The sequence below is a fragment of the Tenrec ecaudatus genome, chromosome 1 (assembly GCF_050624435.1).
Source record: "Tenrec ecaudatus isolate mTenEca1 chromosome 1, mTenEca1.hap1, whole genome shotgun sequence".
NCBI classification, from domain to species: Eukaryota; Metazoa; Chordata; class Mammalia; order Afrosoricida; family Tenrecidae; genus Tenrec; species Tenrec ecaudatus.
In genome coordinates, this window is record NC_134530.1 from 241,826,338 (window position 1) to 241,849,830 (window position 23,493).

The 23,493-nt window shown below is 42.0% G+C and overlaps 1 protein-coding gene across 1 annotated transcript in view; it reads left to right on the forward strand.

The window, feature by feature from the left end:
• IARS2 (isoleucyl-tRNA synthetase 2, mitochondrial) overlaps positions 1–23,493 on the forward strand; it is a 56,923-nt gene that overhangs the window by 24,812 nt on the left and 8,618 nt on the right. Inside the window, exons 13-21 of the mRNA XM_075530468.1 lie at positions 6,635–6,737; positions 7,140–7,233; positions 12,999–13,107; positions 16,117–16,219; positions 17,352–17,477; positions 18,196–18,327; positions 19,095–19,201; positions 20,301–20,446; positions 21,313–21,503. Of these exons, the coding sequence (XP_075386583.1) occupies positions 6,635–6,737; positions 7,140–7,233; positions 12,999–13,107; positions 16,117–16,219; positions 17,352–17,477; positions 18,196–18,327; positions 19,095–19,201; positions 20,301–20,446; positions 21,313–21,503 (1,111 nt within the window). The remainder of the gene's footprint in view (positions 1–6,634; positions 6,738–7,139; positions 7,234–12,998; positions 13,108–16,116; positions 16,220–17,351; positions 17,478–18,195; positions 18,328–19,094; positions 19,202–20,300; positions 20,447–21,312; positions 21,504–23,493) is intronic.

A 23,493-nucleotide genomic window follows, 5' to 3' on the forward strand; every position in this document is an offset into this window, starting at 1 on the left:
TAGCTAGTAAGTGGTAGAGCAAAGAATCAGACCAGAGCTGTTTGGCCAGGAGCCATGCTCTTAACCATTATAGAAACTGCTACGTAATGAAGAGCAACTAGAGCATTGGTCTCAACCTTCCTAATGCCATGACCCTTCAAGGCAGTTCCTCATGTTGTGACCCCCCCAACCATAAAACTATTTTTGTTGCTTCTTCATAACTGTAATTCTGCTACTGTTAAGAATCAGGCAACCCTCTGAAAGGGTGGTTCAACCCCCAAAGGGGTCGCGACCCACAGGTTGAGAACCACTGAACTGGAGGAAGTTGTAATGTCAGAAAAACTGATTAAGTAGTATAATAAAAGTGTGAGAAACTTTCATGTGAATTTATCTTGAGTTAATTTGAAAATCATATAAAATTATATCTTCCCCAAAGAATATGACCAATTTTAGTGTTCATTTGATATGTATTTCTTGGGCTGCTACAGGAGCCCTGGTGGCACAGTGGATATGCATTCGGTGCTAGCCGCAAGAACAGCAGTTCAAAACTACCAACTACTCCTGCGAAGATAGATGAAGTTTTCTATGTGCTGATGTGCTTCTTCCATGTGGACTTTGTTACTTCTGAGCTAGATGGCCACTTGTTTGCCTTTAAGACCCCGGAAGCTATTATCTTTTGATAGCTGGGCACCATCAGCTTTCATGACCATATTTGCTTATGCACCCGTTTGTCTTCAGCAATCGTGTCATGCAGGTCAGCACACAATGATTTTTATTCTTTGATGCTTAATAACTGATCCCTTCGGCACCTTGTGATCACGCAGGCTGGTGTGCTTCTTCCATGTGGGCTTTGTTGCTTCTGAGCTAGATGGCCACTTGTTTACCTTCAAGCCTTTAAGACCCCAGATGCTCTATCTTTTGATAGCCTGACACCGTCAGCTTTCTTCATATTTGCTTATTCACCCACTTTGTCTTCATTGATTGTGTCTGGAAGGTGAGCATCACAGAATGCCAATTTAATAGAAGAAAGTATTCTTGCATTGAGGGAGTACTTGAGTGGAGGCCCAATGTCCGCTACCTTAATACTAAACCTATAAATATAGGCACATAGATCTATTTCCCCATCCTCATATATAGATATATTTACATATGTACATGCCTTTATTTAGACCTGTATTAATGTCCTTTGCCTCCTAGCTCTTTCCTCTATTTCCTTTTACTTTCCTCTTGTCCCATTATCATGCTCAGCCTTCATTTGGGTTTGAGTAATTCCTCTTAGTTACATTACAACAAACAAAACAAGAAAGAAAAGCTTATAGTTAGTTCAGGGGCTGTTTGTTGTCCTTTAGGAATGTTTTCCAGTCCAGTCTGTTGGGGCCACCAATACCTGGCCCCAAAGTCCACCTTTGGCATTTCCTCGGGACCTCGCCACTCTGTTCCCTTGCTGTTCTGTTGCACCCCCTTAGTGTTTTGCCTTGGTGTGGTGGGATCAGATCGGGCTCAATTCCCACACTGTGTCTCCAGTGTTGTCCCCTGTAGGGGTATGGGTCAGTGAGGGACATCATGTCTCATAGTGGGGCTGGCCTTGTGGTCCTCTGTCGACTGCCTGCTCTAATTGGGAACATCGTTCTCATGGCCTGGCGGGCCTGGATGCGTTCCACGTTCTCCTTCGCCTTCATCAGCTCCCATGTGCTCAAATCAGACATGTCCCTCTCCTGGAGCTGCAGATTCAGTGCCGTCCTTTGAAATAAATTCTTCTGGCGGGAAGGGCAGGTGTCCATGTAGTAGTCTGGCCCCTCGTATAATTACAATCTTAATCTCATCTAGTTCTCAACAGTTTTAAAGGAATCTGAAATGTAAGTTCTGTTTGGGCAGAATTCTTGTCATCTGCTGTTATCTCCAGTGCCTACAGCAGTGTGTTAAACACTGTGCTCAGTAAATGGTTTTTGGCTGGTTGTGTTATGTCACTCTCTAGCAAATGAGACAACCATGACTTAAAGAAGCTTGGGAACTCGTGCATGGTCCTGGAACTATATAAAGTAACTGAGCTAGGCGCTAAGCCCACATATCATTGTTGAAGTCTGTGCTCATGTGGTTTCACCCCTTTTTTTTTCTTAAATCATTTTATTGGGGGCTCATACAGCTCTTAACCCAATTCATACATCCATGTGTCAAGCACAATTGTACATTTGTTGCCATCATCATCCTCAAAACATTTTCTTTATACTTGAGTCCTTGATATCAGCTTCTCGTTTTTTTACCCCTCCCTCCCCAACCCTCCTTCCCTCACAAACCCTTGATAATTATTTAAATTATTTTGTCATGTCTTACACTGTCCGATGTCTCCCTTCACCCACTTTTCTGTTGTCCATTCCCCAGGGAGGGGGTTATATGAAGATCATTGTGATCGGTTTCCCCTTTCTCCCCCTCATTCCCCTTGCCCTTCTGGTATTGCTACTCTCATTATTGGTCCTGAGAAGTTTATCTCTCCTGAATTCCCTGTGTTTCCAGTTCTTATCTGTACCAGTGTACATGCTCTGGTCTAGCATGATTTGTAAGGTAGAATTGGGATCATGATAGTGTGGGGAAGAAGCATTAAAGAACTAGAGGAAAGTTGCATGTTTCATCGGTGCTGTACTGCACCCTGACTGGCTCGTCTCCTCCCCACGACTCTTCTGTAAGGGGATGTCTAGTTGCCTACAGATGGGCTTTGGGTCTCCACTCTGCACTCTCCCTCTTTACAATAATATGATTTTTTTTGTTCTTTGGTGCCCGATACCTGATTCTATCTTCACCTTGTGATCACACAGGCTAGTGTGCTGCTTTCATGTGGGCTTTGCTCCTTCTCAGCTAGTTGGCTGTTTATGTATCTTCAAGCCTTTAAGACCTCAGACGCTATATCTTTTGATAGCCGGACTCCATCAGCTTTCATCACCACATCTGCTTACACACCCGCTTCATCTTCAGTGATTGTGTCAGGAAGGAGAACATCAAGGAATGCCAGTTTAATAGAACAAATTGTACTTGTATTGAGGGAGTACTTGAGGTGAGGCCCAATGTCAGTCTGCTACAAATATATGCACATAGATCTATTTCCCCATCTTCATATATAAATATATTTACATATGTAGATTCCTGTATTTAGATCTCTATAAATGCCCTTGGCCTCCTCATTCTTTCCTCTATTTCCATTTACTTTTCTCTTATTACACTATCATGCTCAGCCTTCATTTGGGTTTCATTAATTCCTCTAGGTTACATTGCCCTTGATCAAGCCCTACCAGGCCTCCTACACCGTCCTCGCCATCAATTTTGGATCACTTGTTCCCTTGTCTCTGGGTTTGTTAACACCCACTTCCTTCCCCCCTCCTCTCCTCCTCCCCCCCCCGTTCCCTCTATCCCATGTCCCCCTAAAACCGTCAGTCCTGTTGTTTTCCCCTCCAGATTGTGTATCCTGGCTATCTTATCTAGATAGACCTGCAGAGATAATAATGTGCAGAAAACAAGACAGAGCAAAGCAACAAAACAACAACAACAAAAAAATGTCAGAGAAAAGAAAAGCCTGTAACTTGTTCAAGGTCTGTTTGTTGACCTTTAGGAGTATTTTCTCAGTCTGTTGGGTGCCACACCCTGGGCCCAAAGTCTATTTTGGGTATTTTCCAGGGACTTTGCTGCTCTCTTCCCCTTGCTGTTCTGTTGCACACCCTTAGTGCTTTGCCTCAGTGTGGTGGGTCAGAGTGGCACAATTCCCACACTGTGTCTCCACTGTTGTCCCCCATAGTGCTGGCCCTGTGATCCTCTCTGTACTTAGGCAGCTCTGAACGAGAATATTGTCCTCAGGGCTTGGTGGGCCAGGATGTGTTTCACTCTCTTCCTCTCCCTTCGTTTCTGTGTGCTCTGATCAGATATGTCCTCTTCCTGAGCTGTAGATTCAGTGCTGTCCTCTGAAGTGAACTTGTCTTTGTGGGGCAGGGGTGGGGGCTGTCTATGTAGTTGGGATTGGGGCCGGCCTCTCAGAAGGGACTCACATTTTGTTCCTTTGACATGTTCTTTAAGTTTAGACAGCAAAAAGAAGTCTAAAGGTACAAGAGCAGAACTGGAGGGTAGGTGGGGTGAGGCTTCTCAGAAAAATTCTCAGAGGACAGCCCTTGGTGGTACGAAGACTGAGCAGGTGCATTTTTATGACGGGGAAAAAATATTCTCAGTGATGCTCTTACCAATGCAATTTCAATCTTTGTAAAACTTATTTGTAATAAGTCCAATGATTTCCCTTTGCCCTTCAAGAAAACCTACCAAGATTACCCTTTTGGAATCCCAAACAATAGTGACTATAAGCTAACCTCACTGCCTTGAATTTAACTGGTTCAGTTGACCTTGGAATCCACTGTGTTTTTGCAGCCTAGTGAAACTAAGACAAGTGTGTTACTGAGAGAACGTGTCTGCAGCCATTCATTGATGGTAGAGATATTTAGATGTTTTTTTTGTTTGGAATAAACTTATACATACATGAAGTAGAACACCGCAGTAGCAAGACTCTCTGATTTACCCCCGTGTGTGTATGTGTGAGAGAGAAAAATATTTTAAAGTATACAATTAATTACATAACAAATCTTAAGCATCCGTTGCCACTATATATTTCAAAAGTTTATGACTCCAAAGAGAAACTACTTCACTGAGCAGTCACACGCCAGGCTCTCACCCTCCAGTTTCGGTCAGCTCTCTGTCTTCTGCCTCCACAAGGTGGTCATTCTAGAGGACTCATTTCAGTTGATTCATACAATATTTGTATTTTTGTATCTGGTTTATTTCATTTTAGCACAGTGTGTTTTCAAACTTCATTTATGTCATACCATGTCTCAGAACTTCACTTTTTTTTAATGGCTGAATGATGCTCCATTGTATATACTATGTTTTGTGAATCTGCTTATCTACTGATTCACTGCTAAGTCTTCTACCTCTGGGCATTGTGAATAATGCTGCTTTGAACAGTGGAAGTGTCTGGATTTTAGTCTTTTGCATGTATAACTAGGAATGGAATTGCTGGGTATTTGAGTCATTCTGTTTCAAATTTTGAGGAATTGCTAAACTGTTTTCAACTCACCTACATTATTTCATACTCCTGCAATATACAAGCGTTCCAGCCCATCTTGTGTCTTTGTGTGTAATGATAAGAGCTTTCCTAATGGGTGTGAAGCGATCCCTCCTCTGGTTTGGACTTGTATCTCCCTAGTGGCTTCCAAGTTTTAGCATCTTCTTTATGTCCTTAGTGGTCATTTGTATAACTTTTTGTTTCTTCAGTCCATTTGCATAATTTTAATTGGTTTAGCTTGTTGAGTTTTAGGGGTTCTTTACATATTTTGTATTTTAAATTCTTATCAAATAATAGGATTTTCATTTGTACAAATATGCTTGATACAATTGATGTATGGATTGTTATAAGAGCTGTAAGAGACCCCAAATTATCTTAAAATATACATAAATTATTTTAAAATATTTTCCCTCATTCTGTATGGTGCCTTAGTACTTTTTTAAAAAAACTAAATATTGCCGCATATTTTATTTCAGTTTTTTAAAACATTTTATGGGAGCTAATGCAGATATCATAGCATTCACATCAAACAGTATTGCACAATTGTTACCACAATCAGTTTCAAAATGGTCTCTTCTTGAACACCATTATATCAGCACCCCTTTATTTCCACCCCAAGCCACCCCCCCCCCCTTCTCCAGCCACTTTCCTCCACTGTATCCCCTAGGAACCCTTGCTCTACTTGCTGTCTCTATAGGTTCATCAGTTCTGGGTTTCATCTACCAGAAAAACATATAACAGAAATTCAAGATGCCCACCCCCAATAGCAACATACATCAGAGCTAAACCCTCATATGAAACAAAGATTAGATCCCTCGCAACATGTATCAGAGGGCGATCAACAGACAAGGGTTTCCCTGTTAGTCTGGTTTATCATTTTGATCTCCTACAGGCATCTCGCCATAACAAGTTTATTCCGATCCCTCCATTGCAGACAGAGGGAAACCACCCGATAGACTTCCTTCCTGAGTAGGTCTCACCAGCGTGTCCTGCGCTCTCACGGTCGTCCGTAGCATTCTGTCAGCCAGAAGCTCGCAGCCTGGCTCTGATGCTCTGCCTGCCTTTGGCTTCAGGTTATAAGATTCACAGGCCTTCGGTTCATTGATGCTGTGTGCTTCTTCCACGTGGACTCAGTTGACATCAGTTAGATGGCGACTTCTCTTTGTACTTTGATACTCCCCCCTGAGTCACACATTTTAAAACATTTAGGTGAACTTCGATGTGCCAAGTTTTTTTTTTGCTCGTACTTCTGGTTTTTAAATCTAAGAATCTATTGCCTATCCAGGGCCATGAAAATTTATTTGTGTTTCCTTCTAAGAGTTTGAATGGTTTTAGTTGGTTGATCTATTTTGAGTTTATTTTGTACGTAGTATGAAGTTGGGTCCACCTTCCTTTTTTTACATAGAGAAATCCAGCTGCCCTATAATCATTTGTTGAAGAAACGGTTGTTCCTCTATTGAGTGGACTTGATACCCCTGTTCAAAACATTACTGCTATTTCATAATTTTAGAAAATGAGTCACAATGATTTAATAGCACATCCCTACCTTTACTCTCTCTCAAACAGCCAAACCATTGAGCATATTGTTAAGCTAGTGGAACAGCATGGCAGCGATATCTGGTGGACTCTTCCCCCCGCACAGCTTCTTCCAAGTGAAGTCTTATCTCAGGTAAGTTTATGTTTGTATGAATTAACCTGTGTGCGTGAAATGACCCAATGACTGTAGGCGAGATGCTTGTGTGAAGTTGAATTCAGTACATAAGGCCTACTAGCAATGCAGCAAGAGTTTGTAGGATCCGAGTAAGAGTTAACAGGTTGCATCACACACAAGAACTACAAACAGGAAGTTTGTTTTAAGAAACTAAGAGCCAGTTCATACTTTTACCAGTACGTGGGTCCTTATGAAGTGTTCGCTAATGGAGGCATCTGTACTTAACTGTGAAATGTTTTCAGTTTCACTGAAAAATTTGAGTTTTATGGTTGGAATTTATTTTCTTAAGACTGTTTCGGTGTTTACTATGTGTATTGTGATGTTTGGGTGACTGAAAGTGCCGTTACGTTATCTGATTAGGTTGGTGGTCCTGATGCCTTGGAATACGTGCCAGGTCAGGATATTCTGGACATCTGGTTTGATAGTGGAACTTCGTGGTCTCATGTTCTCCCAGGTGAGTGTCTATTACATTATACTGCAGGTTAGGAAAGCCTGTAAAGTATACTGAAAAGAGATGTAATTAGTTGCTCATGTTTTTGCCTTATTTGTACCATGATTTCCTGCTATAATTTTAAACACGAATGGACCCTGGCAGACTATCTACTCTAGGAATTTTTAAGCTTTTTCTAGGTAATATTTTATTTAGAGCTGCAATATGTGAGATAGATACAAGTGGAGTTTTCTTTCTTCTTAACCAGCTCATTCTCTTGTTCCACTTATTAGTTCCTAAGGGATCCAGTATTATGAAACTGTCTGAAAATAACTGAAATAACTTGCCCCCATGATTTTTCAGAAAAGGAAATGGGATTGTCTGAGAGCCAAATTAGTTGATGGCCACGTAGTTTGGTGAGTCTCAGACGAAGCGTGTGATGGCAGAGGCATCATGAGAGTCAGCTGGTCACAAAGCGGTGCTTTAGCAGAGGAGGAAGGAAAGGAAGCTAAAGATGTCGCAATACCGATGCCGGGCTGCGCTGTGGCGTTCTGTTTGCCTAGGCATTATGTTTTACATTGTCTGCCTTTCTGGACTGCACAGACTAGTTTAAACCCTGTGCTTTCCTCTTGGTAGCACCAATCACAATGAACTATTTAAACAGTTAACAATTTATTTAACTCTCCCCACCACCACCCCCATGTTAGGGTTGAGAGAGCAGTTGACAGGTTTCTTTATTTTCCTGTGTCCAGCGTAGTGCACACGGTCTAGTAAGTTTTCAGTATTGTTGACTGAATTGCTCTTCCATGGGTTTAATTAGTTGTTTTAATTTTGTCCTTGACCCCCTCCCAGGGGGATGGACAACAGAAAAGTGGGTGAGGGGAGACACTGGTCGGTGTAAGACGTGAAAAAATATTAACAATTTATAAATTATCAAGGTTCGTGAGTGAGGGAGGGTGGGGATGGAGATAAAAAATGAGGAGCTGATATCAAGGGCTCAAGTAGAAAGAAAATGTTTTGAAAACAATGATGGCAACATATGTACAAATGTGCTTGACACAATGGATGCATGTATGGATTGTGATAAGAGTTGTATGAGCCCCCAATAAAATGATTTTAAAAAATTGTCTTTGTTCAACTCCAGTTAGATTATCTTTCTTACATAGGGCTATCACATTGAATTCTTTTTTTTTTCTTAAAAAGTTTTATTGACATATAATTCACATATCATACATTGCAATAGTTCATATTCAAAAGAGTTGTATAATCATCACACAATCAATTTAAGAACATTTCTTCTTCCTTGTACTCATTGTTAGTTTCCTGTTAGCCAGTAATCTCCCTTGCCATGACCTTAGGAAACTATTAGTCCAGTTGTTGTCTATACATTTAACTATTTTAGATTTCATATATAGAAAAACATACAAAAAACCCCAAAAACATACAAATAAAAGAACCCCAAACCACAACCCAACAATGACAGAAAAGCCGCAATTAGAAGGAAAGCAGAAAATATTAGAAACTGGAATAAATATACAGTGGATCAGAAAGGCAATCAAGATGGCAAGGTGTCACCGTTTACTCTAACAACTGTAGTAATCGTCCTACAATGCACTCTGATAACAAGGCCATTCCCATTCCCGGTCCGTCATCAAAGGGAATGCGCCAGAGGTTTAATCCATATGGAGCGTCCTGCGAATGCATTTTGGACTTTCACTGCCACGCACAGCCTTCTACCAATCAGATGTTCACAATGTAAGCTCGCTAATACTGGTCACACCTCCAGATTTGGATTTTACTGTTTACAGTCCTTAGACCACACAGCTGGTCTTCTTCCTTGTGGACTTAGCTGCTGGTCATTTATATGGCTGCTTGGTTTTTTTCTTTTCTTTTTTGTGTTTTTAGCTGCTTTTTTAAAAACAAGCCTTCCAGACTCTCGATGCTATCCTTTCTGATAGCCAGGCACCATCTGCTTTCTTCACCATTCTTTTTGTCCCTCCTCATACTTTGTTCTAGCACTATATCTTCAGTCTCTTTAGAAGGGCAAGTATTGAGGAGGGCTGTGACATAAGAACTAATTGTTCTTAGGTTATGGGTATGATTAAATTGCACTGATTCCTACATTAGGACATAAGGACAAATATTTTATAAATAAAAGCGTTATGGAGGCTTCTTAAAATTATGTTTTAGATTTTAAATTATTTCCCAAAGAACTTTGATTGGGGATTTTTTTTAATATGGTTAGACTTACAGAAAATTCTCAAAGTAGTATAATGAATGTCCTCTACATTTCCCATGTTTTCGTATTTACTGGTTTTGCCTTTATCATTTGAAAGTAAGTTGTATATATGATGCCCTTTATCCTTAAATACTTCACTGTATGTATTTCTTAATGTGACCTGACCAAACCAAACTACGTAATTGCCATTAGGTTGATCTTGACTCATGGCAAACCCAATTAGGATAGAGTAGAACTGTCCTTGTGGGTCTCCAAGGTTATAAATATTTACAGAAGCAAAAAACCTCTCTAATATATATTCTTTTACATAGCAAGCACAAATACCAAAATCAGCAAGTGAACATTGATTCCATGCTCATGTCTGAGGTAATTAGTGTATTGTGCCAACCTGTCCGATAAACACATGTGGAATTAATTGAAGGGTGGAGGGATAAATGGCTCGGTGAGCCTCACCTTTCTAGTTCTCGGGTCTCTTGCTTAGTGATGGCCGAATCAGGGTGCAGCTGCCTTAGTCAGTTCCCTGCTTTACCTGGCAAGGCTCACTTCCTGCAAGACATCCCTGAGGAGAAGCCACATGGACCTACCCTGATGCAGCCCTGGGTGCTGGAGCAGCCATGTGGAAACCCCTGCCAGAGCTGAGATGCTTACATGTTCACTGACTCAGCTTTACTCCAGCAGTCGGCATCTTTGCATCTGTTCTGTGAGATGGAGGAGGACTTTGTGGATTGGTGTTGGACATATGGGTTAATGTTGGACTTGTGGGCCTGGGCAGCACTGGGTTGGGATGTTTTCTTGATGCTCATGTAACCTTTATATAAAACTCTGTCTTATCCATGAGTTTCTGTGGATTTGTTTCTTTAAAGTTTCCAGGGTAACACAATGTCTGTCTCTAGATGTTACTCAGATTTCACTGATTGCCCCACTAGTATATGCTACAAGCAATAAAAAGTCCAAGACTAATGTAGGATCACATGATGAATAGAGTTGTCTGATCGCTGTAGTCTACTCTTTTATGACCTTGGTGTTTGTGATGGTACAGTAGTTTATTATGTAGACCGTTCCTGGGTTTATGTTTGTGTTCTCAGTCCTCGTGACTAGATTCTGTTTATATCCTTTTCGTGTGTGTGCAGGGAGGGGACTAGTAGAGAAATTATATTGCTCCCTTTCTAGTGCTGACATCAACAAGCACATAATGTCTGTCTGTGCCATTGGGTCTGAGCTTTGATCACGTGCCCAGGTGGTTCTGCCAGGTTTCCTTATTTTAAAGTCATTCCTTCTGCTCCTCTGCTTGCTCTCCTCAGCCCAGGAAGTCTTGTCACAAGATTCCACAGGTATTTTCCAACGCTGTTTGAAATGCCGTGTTCTCACTGTGGTAACAATTTCGTGTATGAAAGTTAACACATGACTGGTTCTAAGAAGGTGGAGGTTAAATATCTTCCAACTGTTTCACCTTTCCACACTGCTGAACTTTCCATCCCTTCTGACGTCAACGACCACCTTCTCTTAGTCTGCGCACGACGTCCAGGGTGCTCCAGTGGCCACTCAGAGTGTACAGTGTAAGGAAAGGGGTTCACATCGTGTGGGTGCTGGCAAGTCCCAGGTCAACCTTCAGAGGTCTGTCTGGAGGACCCTCCCTATCCCCAAGGCCGTGGCAGCTGGTGAACTCAGGTCCAAGAAGGAGATGCGGGGTCCAAAGGACATGCTCCACTCGGCTCTCCCTGGTCGTGAGGTCCCTTCCACTGCTTCTCAGTGGATCACTTTCTACACAGCAGGGTGCCGATTAGAATGCATCCTTCCTGCTCGCCGTTACTTATAGCGAATCTTTCCTCTGCCTTCTTACCCAAGCCCGGGCAGGGAAAGGGTATTTGCTGGACGTTAAAAACAGAGGCTTTTGCTAGAAGAGCCGTATTAAGTAATTCACTGCCCCACGCTCATGAAATTTTATCTGAAGTTGACCATTCCTTGGGTAAGCACTATGCTGCTAACCAAGAGCTTTGAGTCCACCGGCTACTTCACAGGAAAAGGCTGCGGCAGTTGGCATCTATAAAGATTACAGCCTAGACCCTAGGCCAGCAGTTCTCAACCTGTGGGTTGCTACCCGTTTGGGGGTCAAACGACCCTTTCACGGGGGTCACCTGATTCATAACAGTAGCAAAATGACAGTGATGAAGTAGCAACGAAAATCATTTTATGGTTGGGGGTCACCACAGCATGAGGAACTGTTTGACAGGGTCGTGGCATGAGGAAGGTTGAGAACCACAGCCCTAGGCTGTACTGTATGGTAGCTGTGAGATAGAATTGAGCCAATGGTTTGGGTTTTAACATTCCTTGTTTAACAACTTCTTAGTGTCATAAGTAATTTGTTATTTTTTTTGAGTAACTTGTTATTTTAAGTGTACACTTCAGTGACATGAATTACGTTAGCATCATCATCCATTTCCAAAATTTTACATGGCCTCAAATGGAAACTCATTCTCTTCTCACCTATACCCTGGTGATCACTAAGCATTTTCCTATTCATGTGCTTATCTTCAATATTCCATATAAATGGGATCATACAATATTTATCCGACATGTTTCGCATGACATCCTGTTTTAAGGTTTACTCATACTGTAGTATCTATCAGAACTTTGTTCCTTTTAGTGGCTGAACAATATACTGCTTTATGTGTGTCCCACATTTTGTTTACCTGCGCATCTGTTGATGGACATCTGGGGTATTTCCTCCCCCCATCGCTATTGTGCAAGCTGAACATTGGTGTACATGTGAGCGCCTGCTCGCACGCTTTTGGGTGCAGAATCGCTGTGTTTCACAGTAACGCTGTATGTGATATGCAGGGAGTCCTCAGGTTGTTTCCATAGTGGCAGCCTCGTTTCCCATTCCCGTCAGTACTGGGTAAGCCTCCACTTTTCCCACCTACTCATTAACACGCGCTCTTCTCAGCCATCCTAGTGAGTGAGAAGGTGAAGGCTCATTGTGACTTTGCTTTACACTTTCCTGATGACTTAGACATCTTTTCATGTGCTTACTGGCTTTTTAAAATAGATTTCTTTTAGAGAAGCATCTATTCAAGTCCATGTTTTGGTTGGTTTGTTGGCCATAAGTATTAGTGCGTTAAAGGAATTCTTTCTGTATCCTGGGTATTAAACCCTTGGTTAGATAGTCCGTTCCCAAATACTAACTAACGTTCTCTAGGTTGTCTCTTTACACTTGATGGTTTTTGCCTGAAATAATTGTTACTTTTGTCGTTTGTCTAATGATGCTCTTGGACTGCAGATTGCAGTCAGCGGTTCAAACTCATCAACTGTTCTGTGGGAACAGTTACCCATTATTTGGGAGCTTATGCTCCCCAGAATTTTCCCCCTTTGTCTTGAATAATAAAGTAACATTGGGGATAATAATTCACATTACTGTATCTGTGCCTTTGGTAATAGCTTGACATAATAAATAGAACGCACATTTTAAAATTTGAATGCCTTTTCTCTTTTAATTAACTTAAATTGCTGCATTTAAAATTTTAATTTAATTTAATTTTTTTTTTTTTTTGAGGCACTGACCCAAGAGCAGATCTGTACCTGGAAGGAAAAGACCAGCTTGGGGGTTGGTTTCAATCTTCTTTATTAACAAGCGTGGCAACAAGGAAAAAGGCACCCTATAAGTAAGTATGTTTTACCTTAACTAAATCTGCCAGCATACTTCGGTAGAGAACTTGCCAGGGTGTGAAACATTATGCCAATTAATACGTAAATATGCCCATTAATTAACTTACAGTCTTCTCAGAGAAGTAAGAATAAGAGTTTGAGATGCAGTAATACAAAGAAGGGTTAGTTCACTGTGAACTAAAAGTTATGAAACCACGCAATTCCTGTGCGATGTGCGATCAGCATCGACGGTTGGAGAAATGTATGCAGAGCTAGAGTTTGAAGTGCATGAAGACGCGACCTGGAGGAATTTCAAGGACAGTCCAGGCTGAGCGGTTAGTCTGAGCTTAGGTGCCCTGAAAGCTTTAGTATTACCAAGTGACTGATGAACAGAACCTTGGTTTGGTGAATTTTATAGAGCTAGTTACAGTTGTTTGCTTTGTCTTGGTAAATGTGTGGTAAGCATCCTATTAGAAAGTTCTTAATTAACTTATGATTTGGGTTATCTCGAGATGACAACCCTTCCCAGAACAATTTACATGTTTATATTTCTTGCATGACTTGATTTTTAAAACCAACAAATCGCTGGAGGTACAGGGAATCCAGGGTGGATGATACCTTCAGGACCAAGGGTGTGAGGGGCGATGCTGGGAGAGTGGAGGGTGAGTGGGTTGGAAAGGGGGAACTGATTACAAGGATCCACATGTGACCTCCTCCCTGGGAGAGGGACGGCAGAGAGGGGGGGCGGGGGGGAGGGAGACTCCGGATTGGGCAAATATGACAAAATAACGATGTATAAATTACCAAGGGCACATGAGGGAGGGGGGAGAGGGGAGGGAGGGGGGAAAAAAAGAGGACCTGATGCAAGGGGCTTAAGTGGAGAGCAAATGCCTTGAGAATGATTGGGGCAGGGAATGTATGGATGTGCTTTATACAATTGATGTATGTATATGTATGGATGGTGATAAGAGTTGTATGAGTCCCTAATAAAATGTAAAAAAAGAAAAGAGGAGAAAAAAATGATTAGGGCAAAGACTGTACAGATGTGCTTTATACAATTGATGTATGTATATGTATGAACTGTGATAAGAATTGTATGAGCCCCAATAAATTGTTAAAAAAAACCCAACAAATCAGCAGATACTATTTTTCTTTTTTAAAAAATTTTCCTCGAATTATATTTCTGAACATAATTTTGGGACCATAAAGCTAGGCTTTTCTAACTAGTTTTAATGATCCAAGCAGTGTGTAATAGTGCTCTGCAATGAAGGCTGAACATGGCGTGGGACAAGAGGGAAGTGAAAAGGAAATAGAGGAACGAAGCAGGGGGCAAAGGACATTTGTTGAGAGTGGAATAGAACTATGTACTCATAACTATGTTAAGAATTACGGTTACAGATAGACATTGGGCCTCAACTCAAGTACCCCCTTAAGACAAGAACACTTTGTTCTAACCAGCATTCTGTGATGCTCACATTCCCTACACCATCGCTGAAGACAAAATGGGTGCCTAAGCAAATGTGGTGAAGAAAACTGATGGTGCCCGGCTATCAAAAGATACAGTGTTTGGGGTCTTAAAGGCTTGAAGCTAAACAAGCGGCCATCTAGCTCAGAAGCAACAAAGTCCACATGGAAAAGCACACCAGCCTATGCGATCACGAGGTGTCAATGGGATCAGGTATCAGGCATCTAAGACCCAGAATAAAACCATACCCAAGTTGAATGGGACAGGGCATGGAATTGAGACCCAATGCCCATCTGTAGACAATTGGACATCCCCTCACAGAGGATTCACAGGGAAGAGATGAGACAGTCAGGGTGCAGTACAGCACCGATGAAACACACAACTTTCCCCAGTTCTTTGGTGCTTCCTTCCCCCCACGATCATGACCTTAATTCTACCTTAAAAATCAGATTAGACCAGAGCATGCACACTGCTACAGATTAGAGCCCACAAAACAGGGAATCCAGAATAGATAAACCCCTCAGGGCCAACGGAGGAGATAGAGATAGAGTAGAGATACCAGGAGGATTAGAGGAGGCTGTGAGAAGAAAGGGGGAAACGATCACAAGGATCAACCTAGAACCCCCCTCTCGGGACAAATAATGGAAAAGTGGGCAAGGGGCGACAGAGGACGATGTAAGATATGGAAAAAATAATCTATAACCTATCAAGGGTTTGTGAGGGAGGGCGCGTGGGGGAGAGGGAAGAAATAGGGAGTAGATATCAGGGGCTCAAGTGGGAAGAGAATGCTTTGAAATGGTGATGGGGGCATATGTGCAAATGTGCTTGACACACTGGAGGAATGTATGGACTGTGATAGGACATGTAAGAGCCCCAATAAAAGTATTTTTTAAAAAAATAGTACTCTGCGAAAATGTGTTCGGTGAATGAGGACATATTCAGGTTCTTTGTGTAGCGGAGAGCTTACTATTTAACCATCATGGTGTGTCGTCTGCTGAGACTGTGACTTTCATGAAGAGCTTTCACATGCAATCTGTCAGGAAAAGTCCTTTTTTGGGTTAAGCCGAGATAGTTTAAGTTTTCTCTGTTTTTAGTTTAGAGATGAGAGTTTGCTTATTAGTGTTACTATGGAAATGAGGATGGGGCTGTTGCACTGAGCTTTGGTTTAAGGTAAAGGAGCGTTCGCAGTGACTAGGGTAGGGTTGCACAGTTGATTCATGTAACTGCCTGCCCATCAGTTGCAGACCTGGAAAAAGTTGGCATTGGTAAAAGTTGTGTGACATAAAAAAACAACAATGGGGACATAAAAAAACAATGGGAAAGAACATCTGCTGAGGATCTTTTATATAACCAGACGATTGATTTGGTTCCTTGGTTTCGAAGTGTAGGGTCATTCGTGGTTCGGGACATCCCATGTGTTTCTGTGGTACGCCTTCCCCCATGGTGCTCGTGCTCGGGGTTTTAGAAGTTGGCAAGCAGCCATTCAAATGATGTCATCTTCAAAAGACCGCTATTGACTGGCCGTGGTTGGTTGTTTTCAGCGGTTAATTTGTCTTTTCAGGGCAGTGGTTGTTCACGGATTTACCCTTGGAGAAAAGGGAGAAAAGATGTCCAAGTCTCTTGGGAATGCTGTGGATCCTGACGTTGTCATCAATGGAGGACAAGTCGGTATTCTCTCAAAGGCCTTCTCACTTAAGGCGCTGAGTGAGCAGCCATTGCCATATACTACAGACACTAAGCGAGTTTAAACCCGGACTGGTGAGGTCGTAGGACTGTAGTAGAACAGGGATGGGGTGTGATTATGACTCAGGTCTGAATCTAGTGGGGTCCTGACCCATGCTGTTTCATTTTTAATATTCTGAACTTTAAAAATTTAGAAACTATTTAGCTGTTAGGTCAAAACGGCATGAGAAAAACATGAAATTTTAGCTTGAACGTACACATTTCACGTTTATTTTCTTGGCAATAGTTAGATTTTTATCTATTTTAAAGCAAGTCTTTCCAAAGAAACAAAAATGAAGCTCACTGCCATCCACTTGACTCTGACAACGCTATGGAAGGTTCTGCAGCCTGTAAATCTTCACGGGACTAGATAGCATCAGCTTTCTTTCAAGGAGTGGCTGGTGGGTTTGAACCACTGACCTTGTGGCTAGCAGACTAATGCTTACCTGACAGTGCCACCAGGACCCTTACTAAAAACCCACTGCTGTTACATTGATTCCAACTCATAGTGACACTCTATATCGGGTTTCCGAGGCTGTGACGCTTTATGGGAGTAGACAGCCTCAAATTCCACAGAGACTTTGAGCCGCCCGCATGGCAACCCTTCCCCGTCTGCTCCACCGCAGCCCGTTAGCAACTCTTCAGTGGATACCAGACCTGGCCTGCTGCTGATTTGTCTTATTTTAGAGTAGCTTTTATAAAAGAAATCAGATCTCTATTGTTACTCCTTTATCTCTTTACTGCCCCCCTTGTGACTGGGTCCCTCCCGCCACACTGTAGCTAGAAGTTAGGTCACAGACACTATGTGGGCGGCGACAGCTGTGACAGACGCACACAGATAGCAGGGCAGAGGCTAGATAGGAGCATCTGTGCCCTGAACAGGATTGCAGCCAGTCTGTAGATTTCAGATGCAGCCTGATTGCTGCGATCGTTAGGCTTTATCTCATTAGAATGCAGGTACATTTTAAACTTTCATTTTGAGTTCACACATTTGCCTAAACCATTTATTCAGCTGATTGGAATTGACAACTTTTCGGTTGATATGTTTTTGTTTTTGTTTTTTTCAACAAAAAGGATCAAAGCGCCGAACCGCCTTATGGTGTAGACGTCCTTCGCTGGTGGGTAGCTGAGTCGAATGTCTTCACCGAGGTGACAATTGGTCCGTCTGCACTGAATGCTGCCAGAGATGATATTAACAAGGTTCGTCATTCTTGTGAAAGAAAAGGAGCATGCCCACCACCCCACTGAGAAGCAAACAAAACCCGCTCACATTTTTGACCCTGAGAAACTGAGGGACACATGTTGTGAGCATTAACAATGTCCTGTGTTGGCTGATTTAACAACAGGATAAGCCTTTGGGAGGCTTGATGAATTGTCTAAGTTGTTGAGCAGAAATGATCTGATATGTAAAAAACCCCACCTAATTCGCAATCAAGGTTTTTTGGGGGGGCCTCTAAAAGATGTATTAGAAATGAAAGCTTTTTTTTTTTAAAGGTAATACATTTTAAAATGGAAAAAAAAAGTACTGGTAGTAATAAACTTAAATTTTATATGCTGCCTTACAGTTTGTATGTGTTCAGTGACCTGTCTCATTTGTTCCATCTACCGTACTGTCACCCGGGAAATTGGGTGACAATTGGGTGGCATTATTCTCACCTCGACAAATGAATAAGCAACCACAGAAGGATAATTTCACCTAATATATGAGACATAAGGAGAATTCACTCCAGGTGATTAGGATGAGTGTTTTGTCATTGTCATTTCGTCTTACTTATGAGTGACTTAATTGTGACATATCCCATTAAGAAAGGGAAATGGGTTGAGGGAAAGTTAAAGAGTAGTACAACTTTCCAGTGAGAATGAAAGACCTGGCATTTTTAACTTATTGTATTCTTTTCTTTTCTGTCAATATGAATAGCTTAGGAATACACTCCGCTTCCTTTTGGGAAATTTGTCTGGTTTCAACCGCCAAACAGATTCCGTTCCCACTGCGGATATGTACGTCATAGACCAGTACATGCTACACCTACTGCAGGGTTTTGCAAATAAGGTAAGTGTGAGTTGATAAGTTAGCAGAAATATAACCACGATTGTATGTTAGATGCTTAGTGTCAGGAGACTGGAGCAAACCTCGCAGAAAGACTGATCGGAGAGTAAAGAGAAAAGTGACCACTTGGCTGGGTTGTTGTAGACCTAAGAGGTTGACGTGAAACACTTCTTTGGCTCTCAAAAGATCGGACCAACAGTGGAAACAGTCGGCTTGGGCTTTCCCTCTCGCAGGATCAGCTTTGTCTAATTTTCCATGGGAAGAAGCGAAGTGGTTATCTTTTATTCATCAACCCACGTGCCCCTCGTAATAGTGTGTAGAAATAAACGGGGTGTGCATATTTCTGGGAAGATACTGGCTTATTTTAACATGAACACAAAGAATCCATGTTTTCTCGGAACTGAAACTGGGGCTTCCTTAGTATACACTAAGTCAGAGGAGCACACACCCCGTTGTGCCCCCGTGACCTTTCAGGCTGGAGGGGAGGGAGCGGATATGGATTGTTTGCAACCCACGCTCTGGAGTTAAAATATGATTTCGTCATTCCAAACCAGCTCGCTTTCTTTGATGAGGGTTGTTTTGTAGTTGCTAGTGTAATCTTCTCCAAATAGTCCACTGTGTGATCCAGAAATTCCTTTAGAAGATCCTCAAGAATGCCTGCCTATCATCTGCCTTTGAAGCACCTTCTTAGAAGAACTTAATTTGCTCATGATGGCTTGCATTTCACAATCTTATCTTGGCTTCCTAATGTATTTTGTCATTGTTCCTAGACCACTGAGGCATATAAACAATACGATTTTGGAAAAGTTGTTCGACTGTTACAAGCATTTTATGCTAGAGACCTCTCTAGCTTTTATTTCAGCATCATCAAAGATCGGTATGTATACTGAATCGTGAAATAATATTAAGTTCTTGAATATGGGCTATGTTCTTGGGAATACCGGGGGCACAGGGCGAGCCGGGTGGGCAGCACAGTGATATTATCAAGTTAGCTTTTAGAGTCCAATTTTATTTTTTGAACTTTTGTCCTGCAGCTTAATAAGTATACAAATTGGGGAAACTTACCCAATAATTTCTGTTTCTTCTGTAAAAAAGGGATGATAATGCCTACCTCATGTGGTTAGGGGGCTTAAAAGAGATGTGCTTCATGCTCTGTCTGACAAGTTCTCAATAAGTAATGGCTACTAATCTGAGGTAACGAACATTGTACTTGCTCTCAGGAGTGTACAGATATTGAGGAGCAAGAGAGGTAAATGCACAGGCAATGATTATGCGAATAACATCGTATAACATTAGTAATATCCCTTTAAATGAGGGCTTGTTGCTAAGTCTCCACCTACTGCTCCCGGTGCAAGTGATGGCGCTACCTGTCTACTAACCAGTCCGATGTCAGAAAGAGCCCTGTGCTGTGCCGGCCACCAAGGACTGACCCAGGTGCACTCTCACTCACGCCTCCTCTTAAAGCACTGCTGCCATTGGGAGGAGAGTCAGAGCCACGGGTTCAGTACCGAAAGCCAGTGTGTTCATTGTCTTAACACGGTCTAGAGTCCAGTTAGTATCTGTCTGAATACCAGAATTGGATACAGCCTAGACATTTTGCACAGGAGGTTGGACAGCTGGAGAGGGTGAAGTGAGACAGAATTAAGATGCCAAGCTATTGTCAATAAGTGCTCAGTGGGTACAGGGTTTCCTTTTAGGGGCGAGAAAGTATCCTAGGACTCGTGATGATAGATGCATACAACACTGACTGTATTAACTATTACTTTATTGTATGCCTTAACGGGGTTATTTTTATGTCTTACAGGTTTTCCCTCAGAGAAAAAATGTACATGAAAATAGATGTATATATACATATATGCTAGGGTATTATCTAATTATAAGATATTTATCATTATAAGCAGCCTGAGGCAGAGCCTGCCTAGGAGATCATGATACACAAAGCGGTGCTAACTACCGAATAAACTCTTCTTGTCCAGGCTTTACTGTGAAAGCAAAAACGATCCTAAGCGTCGCTCTTGTCAGACTGCGTTAGCCGAGATCTTGGATGTGGTGGTGCGCTCTTTCGCCCCCATTCTCCCTCACTTGGCTGAAGAGGTATTCCAACACCTACCTTGTGCTGACGGTGAGGAATGTTTATTTTCTCGAAATAAGAAATCCACAGGAGGGCACACCTTTGGAGGGTGCAGTTTTAATTTTATGTGCTTCCAAGACAGCCCAGCATGTCTCGGCCGTTTGGCATCCCGACACATACTTGTAGAGGAGGCAGGCACCTTCCTGTTGGTCTCCCCACAGTGTCCACACCTTCCTACAGTGTATCAGCAGCTATGTAATAGGGAGAAATCACATGTTCTTAAAAACTTCCTAAGTATTCAGAAATATATTTTAGGTTTTATTAAAACCAAGAACAGTGACTTTTTGTAACTTTTTATGTTATTTTTTGACTCCCCTACATTAAGCTTAAGAAAATTAGGAGCTGAAGACATTTAGAAAGAAAATAAGAGCAAGATCATTCATAATCTTACTACTAAAGACAACTCTTATTGGGACCTTTCTGTTTTTTATTTCTTCCATGTATTTTCTCCACAAAAAAAAAAATCAAACTCACTGCCACCAAGTCAGTGCAGACACAGAGCATGCCTCTGGACAGGGTAGAATTAGTTTTCAAGACTGTGACTTTTGACAGAAGTAGAAAGCCATCTAGGGGGGCGGGTGGTTTTGAACTGCCTGCCTTGCGGATTGTAGCCCAGCATGTACCCGCTGTACCACCAGGGCCCCTTTTGAGGTTTTACATTTTGTTGCTATTGTTTAAATGTGACATAATTATATCTTAATGTTGACATAAATATTTGGCAAGTGTTTTTAGTGGCTCCATAATATTTCTACAATAAATAATAATTCTTCCTATTCTAATAATAAATGTGTAAGGTCGAGAGTTCTACATATATTTGAGGATGCATATGAATCGTCTTCAATGTGTGCTTCCCCTAGAACCTCAGAGTGTTTTCCGTACTGGGTGGATGAACATCAGTTCCTTTTGGAAGAAGCCTGGCCTGGAGGAAGCAGTGGAGAGCGCGTGTGCAATGAGAGACTCGTTTCTTGGGAGCATCCCTGGCAGAAATGCAGCAGAGTACCAGGTTGTCATAGTGATAGAGCCGGGACTACTGTTTGAGATCATGGAGGTAAGCAGCAAGATTAACTTTTTGAAATGGTATTTGGTATCTCATGAACTCCCCTGAAATTTGTGATACTTTCAAACTTTTATTTTGAAAATTAGGGTTTTTGTCTTGCGGTTCTGATCCGATCCCCCAGATTCAGGACAGGGTTTTGTTGAACAGGAAACTCCCAGGCCCACCTAGGAGGCAGATACCATCAATCTGAGACAGTGGTTTTACAGGCCACCCTCATGGAGTTTTTCCCCCCACTGAGGGTCTGGTCGGAGAATTTGCTATCTAGTCCGAATCAGATTCAAAAGGAATCTAAAAATAAGATTTTCATCTTTGCCTCAGGAGATCTACAGAAAATTCATTTGCTTCAGAAGATTGTCACTTGTCTCATAAATATTCAAACTATTTTTATTTCTAAAAATACCTTAAAGGTTTATTGACTTGATTGACTTTAACATAATGACTCAAGATTTAGTCATAATTCTTTTTGTTTTAATCTTTTTTGGAGGGATTCATACAACTCTCAACACAATCCATACATACATACATCAATTGTGTAAGGCACATTTGTACATTCATTGCCCTCATCATTCTCAAAATATTTGTTCTCCACATAAGCCCCTGGCATCAGCTCGTTTCCCCCCCATTCCTGCCCTACCCTCCCTCATGAACCCTTGATAGTTTTGTAAAATATTATTTTGTCATATCTTGCCCTGTCCGACGTCTCCCTTCACCCACTTTTCTGTTATCCATCCCCCAGGGAGGAGGTCATGTGTAGACCCTTTTATTCAGTTCCCAGAGACTGTAAAATTTTACAGGACCAGAATCATCCAAGTTTTGATTTTTTTTTACATTTTATTAGGGGCTCATACAGCTCTTATCACAATCCATACATATACATACATCAATTGTATAAAGCACATCCGTACATTCTTTGCCCTAATCATTTTCAAAGCATTTGCTCTCCACTTAAGCCCTTTGTATCAGGTCCTCTTTTTTTTTCCCCTCCCTCCCCAATCCCCCCCTCCCTCACAATCCCTTGATAATTTATAGATTGTTATTTTGTCATATCTTGCCCTATCCGGAGTCTCCCTTCCCCCGCTTCCCTGCCGTCCATTTCCCAGGGAGGAGGTCACATGTGGATCCCTAAAATCAGTTCCCCCTTTCCAACCCACTCACCCTCCATTCTCCCAACATCGTCCCTCACACCCCTGGTCCTGAAGGTATCATCCACCCTGGATTCCCTGTGCCTCCAGCTCCCATATGCACCAGTGTACAACCTCTGCCCCATCCAGTCCTGCAAGGTAGAATTCGGTTCATGGTAGTTGAGGGGAGGAAGCATCCAGGATCTAGGGGAAAGCTGTGTTCTTCATCGGTACTACATTGCACCCTGACTGACCCATGTCCTCTCCTAAACCCCTCTATGAGGGGATCTCCAGTGGCCGACAAATGGGCCTTGGGTCTCTACTCTGCACTTCCCCCTTCATTCACTATGGCATATATATATATATATATATATATATATATATATATATATATATATACACACACACACACACACACACATATTCTTTTTTTTTTTGCATGATGCCTTATACCTGGTCTTTGGCACCTCGTTATCGTACAGGCTGGTGTGTTTCTTCCATGTGGGCTTTATTGCTTCTGAGCTAGATGGCCGCTTGTTCACCTTCAAGCCTTTAATACCCCAGACACTATCTCTTTCACTAGCCGGGCACCATCAGCTTTCTTCGCCACATTTGCTTATGCACCCGTTTGCTCTCGGCGATCATATCATGGAGGTGTGCAGCCAATGATATGATTTTTTGTTCTTTGATGCCTGATAACTGATCCCTTCGGGACCACTAGATCACACAGGTTGGTGTGTTCTTCCATGTGGGCTTTGTTGCTTCTGAGCTAGATGGCCGTTTGTTTATCTTCAAGTCTTTAAGACCCCAGACATTATCTCTTTTGATAGCTGGGCACCATCAGCTTTCTTAACCACATG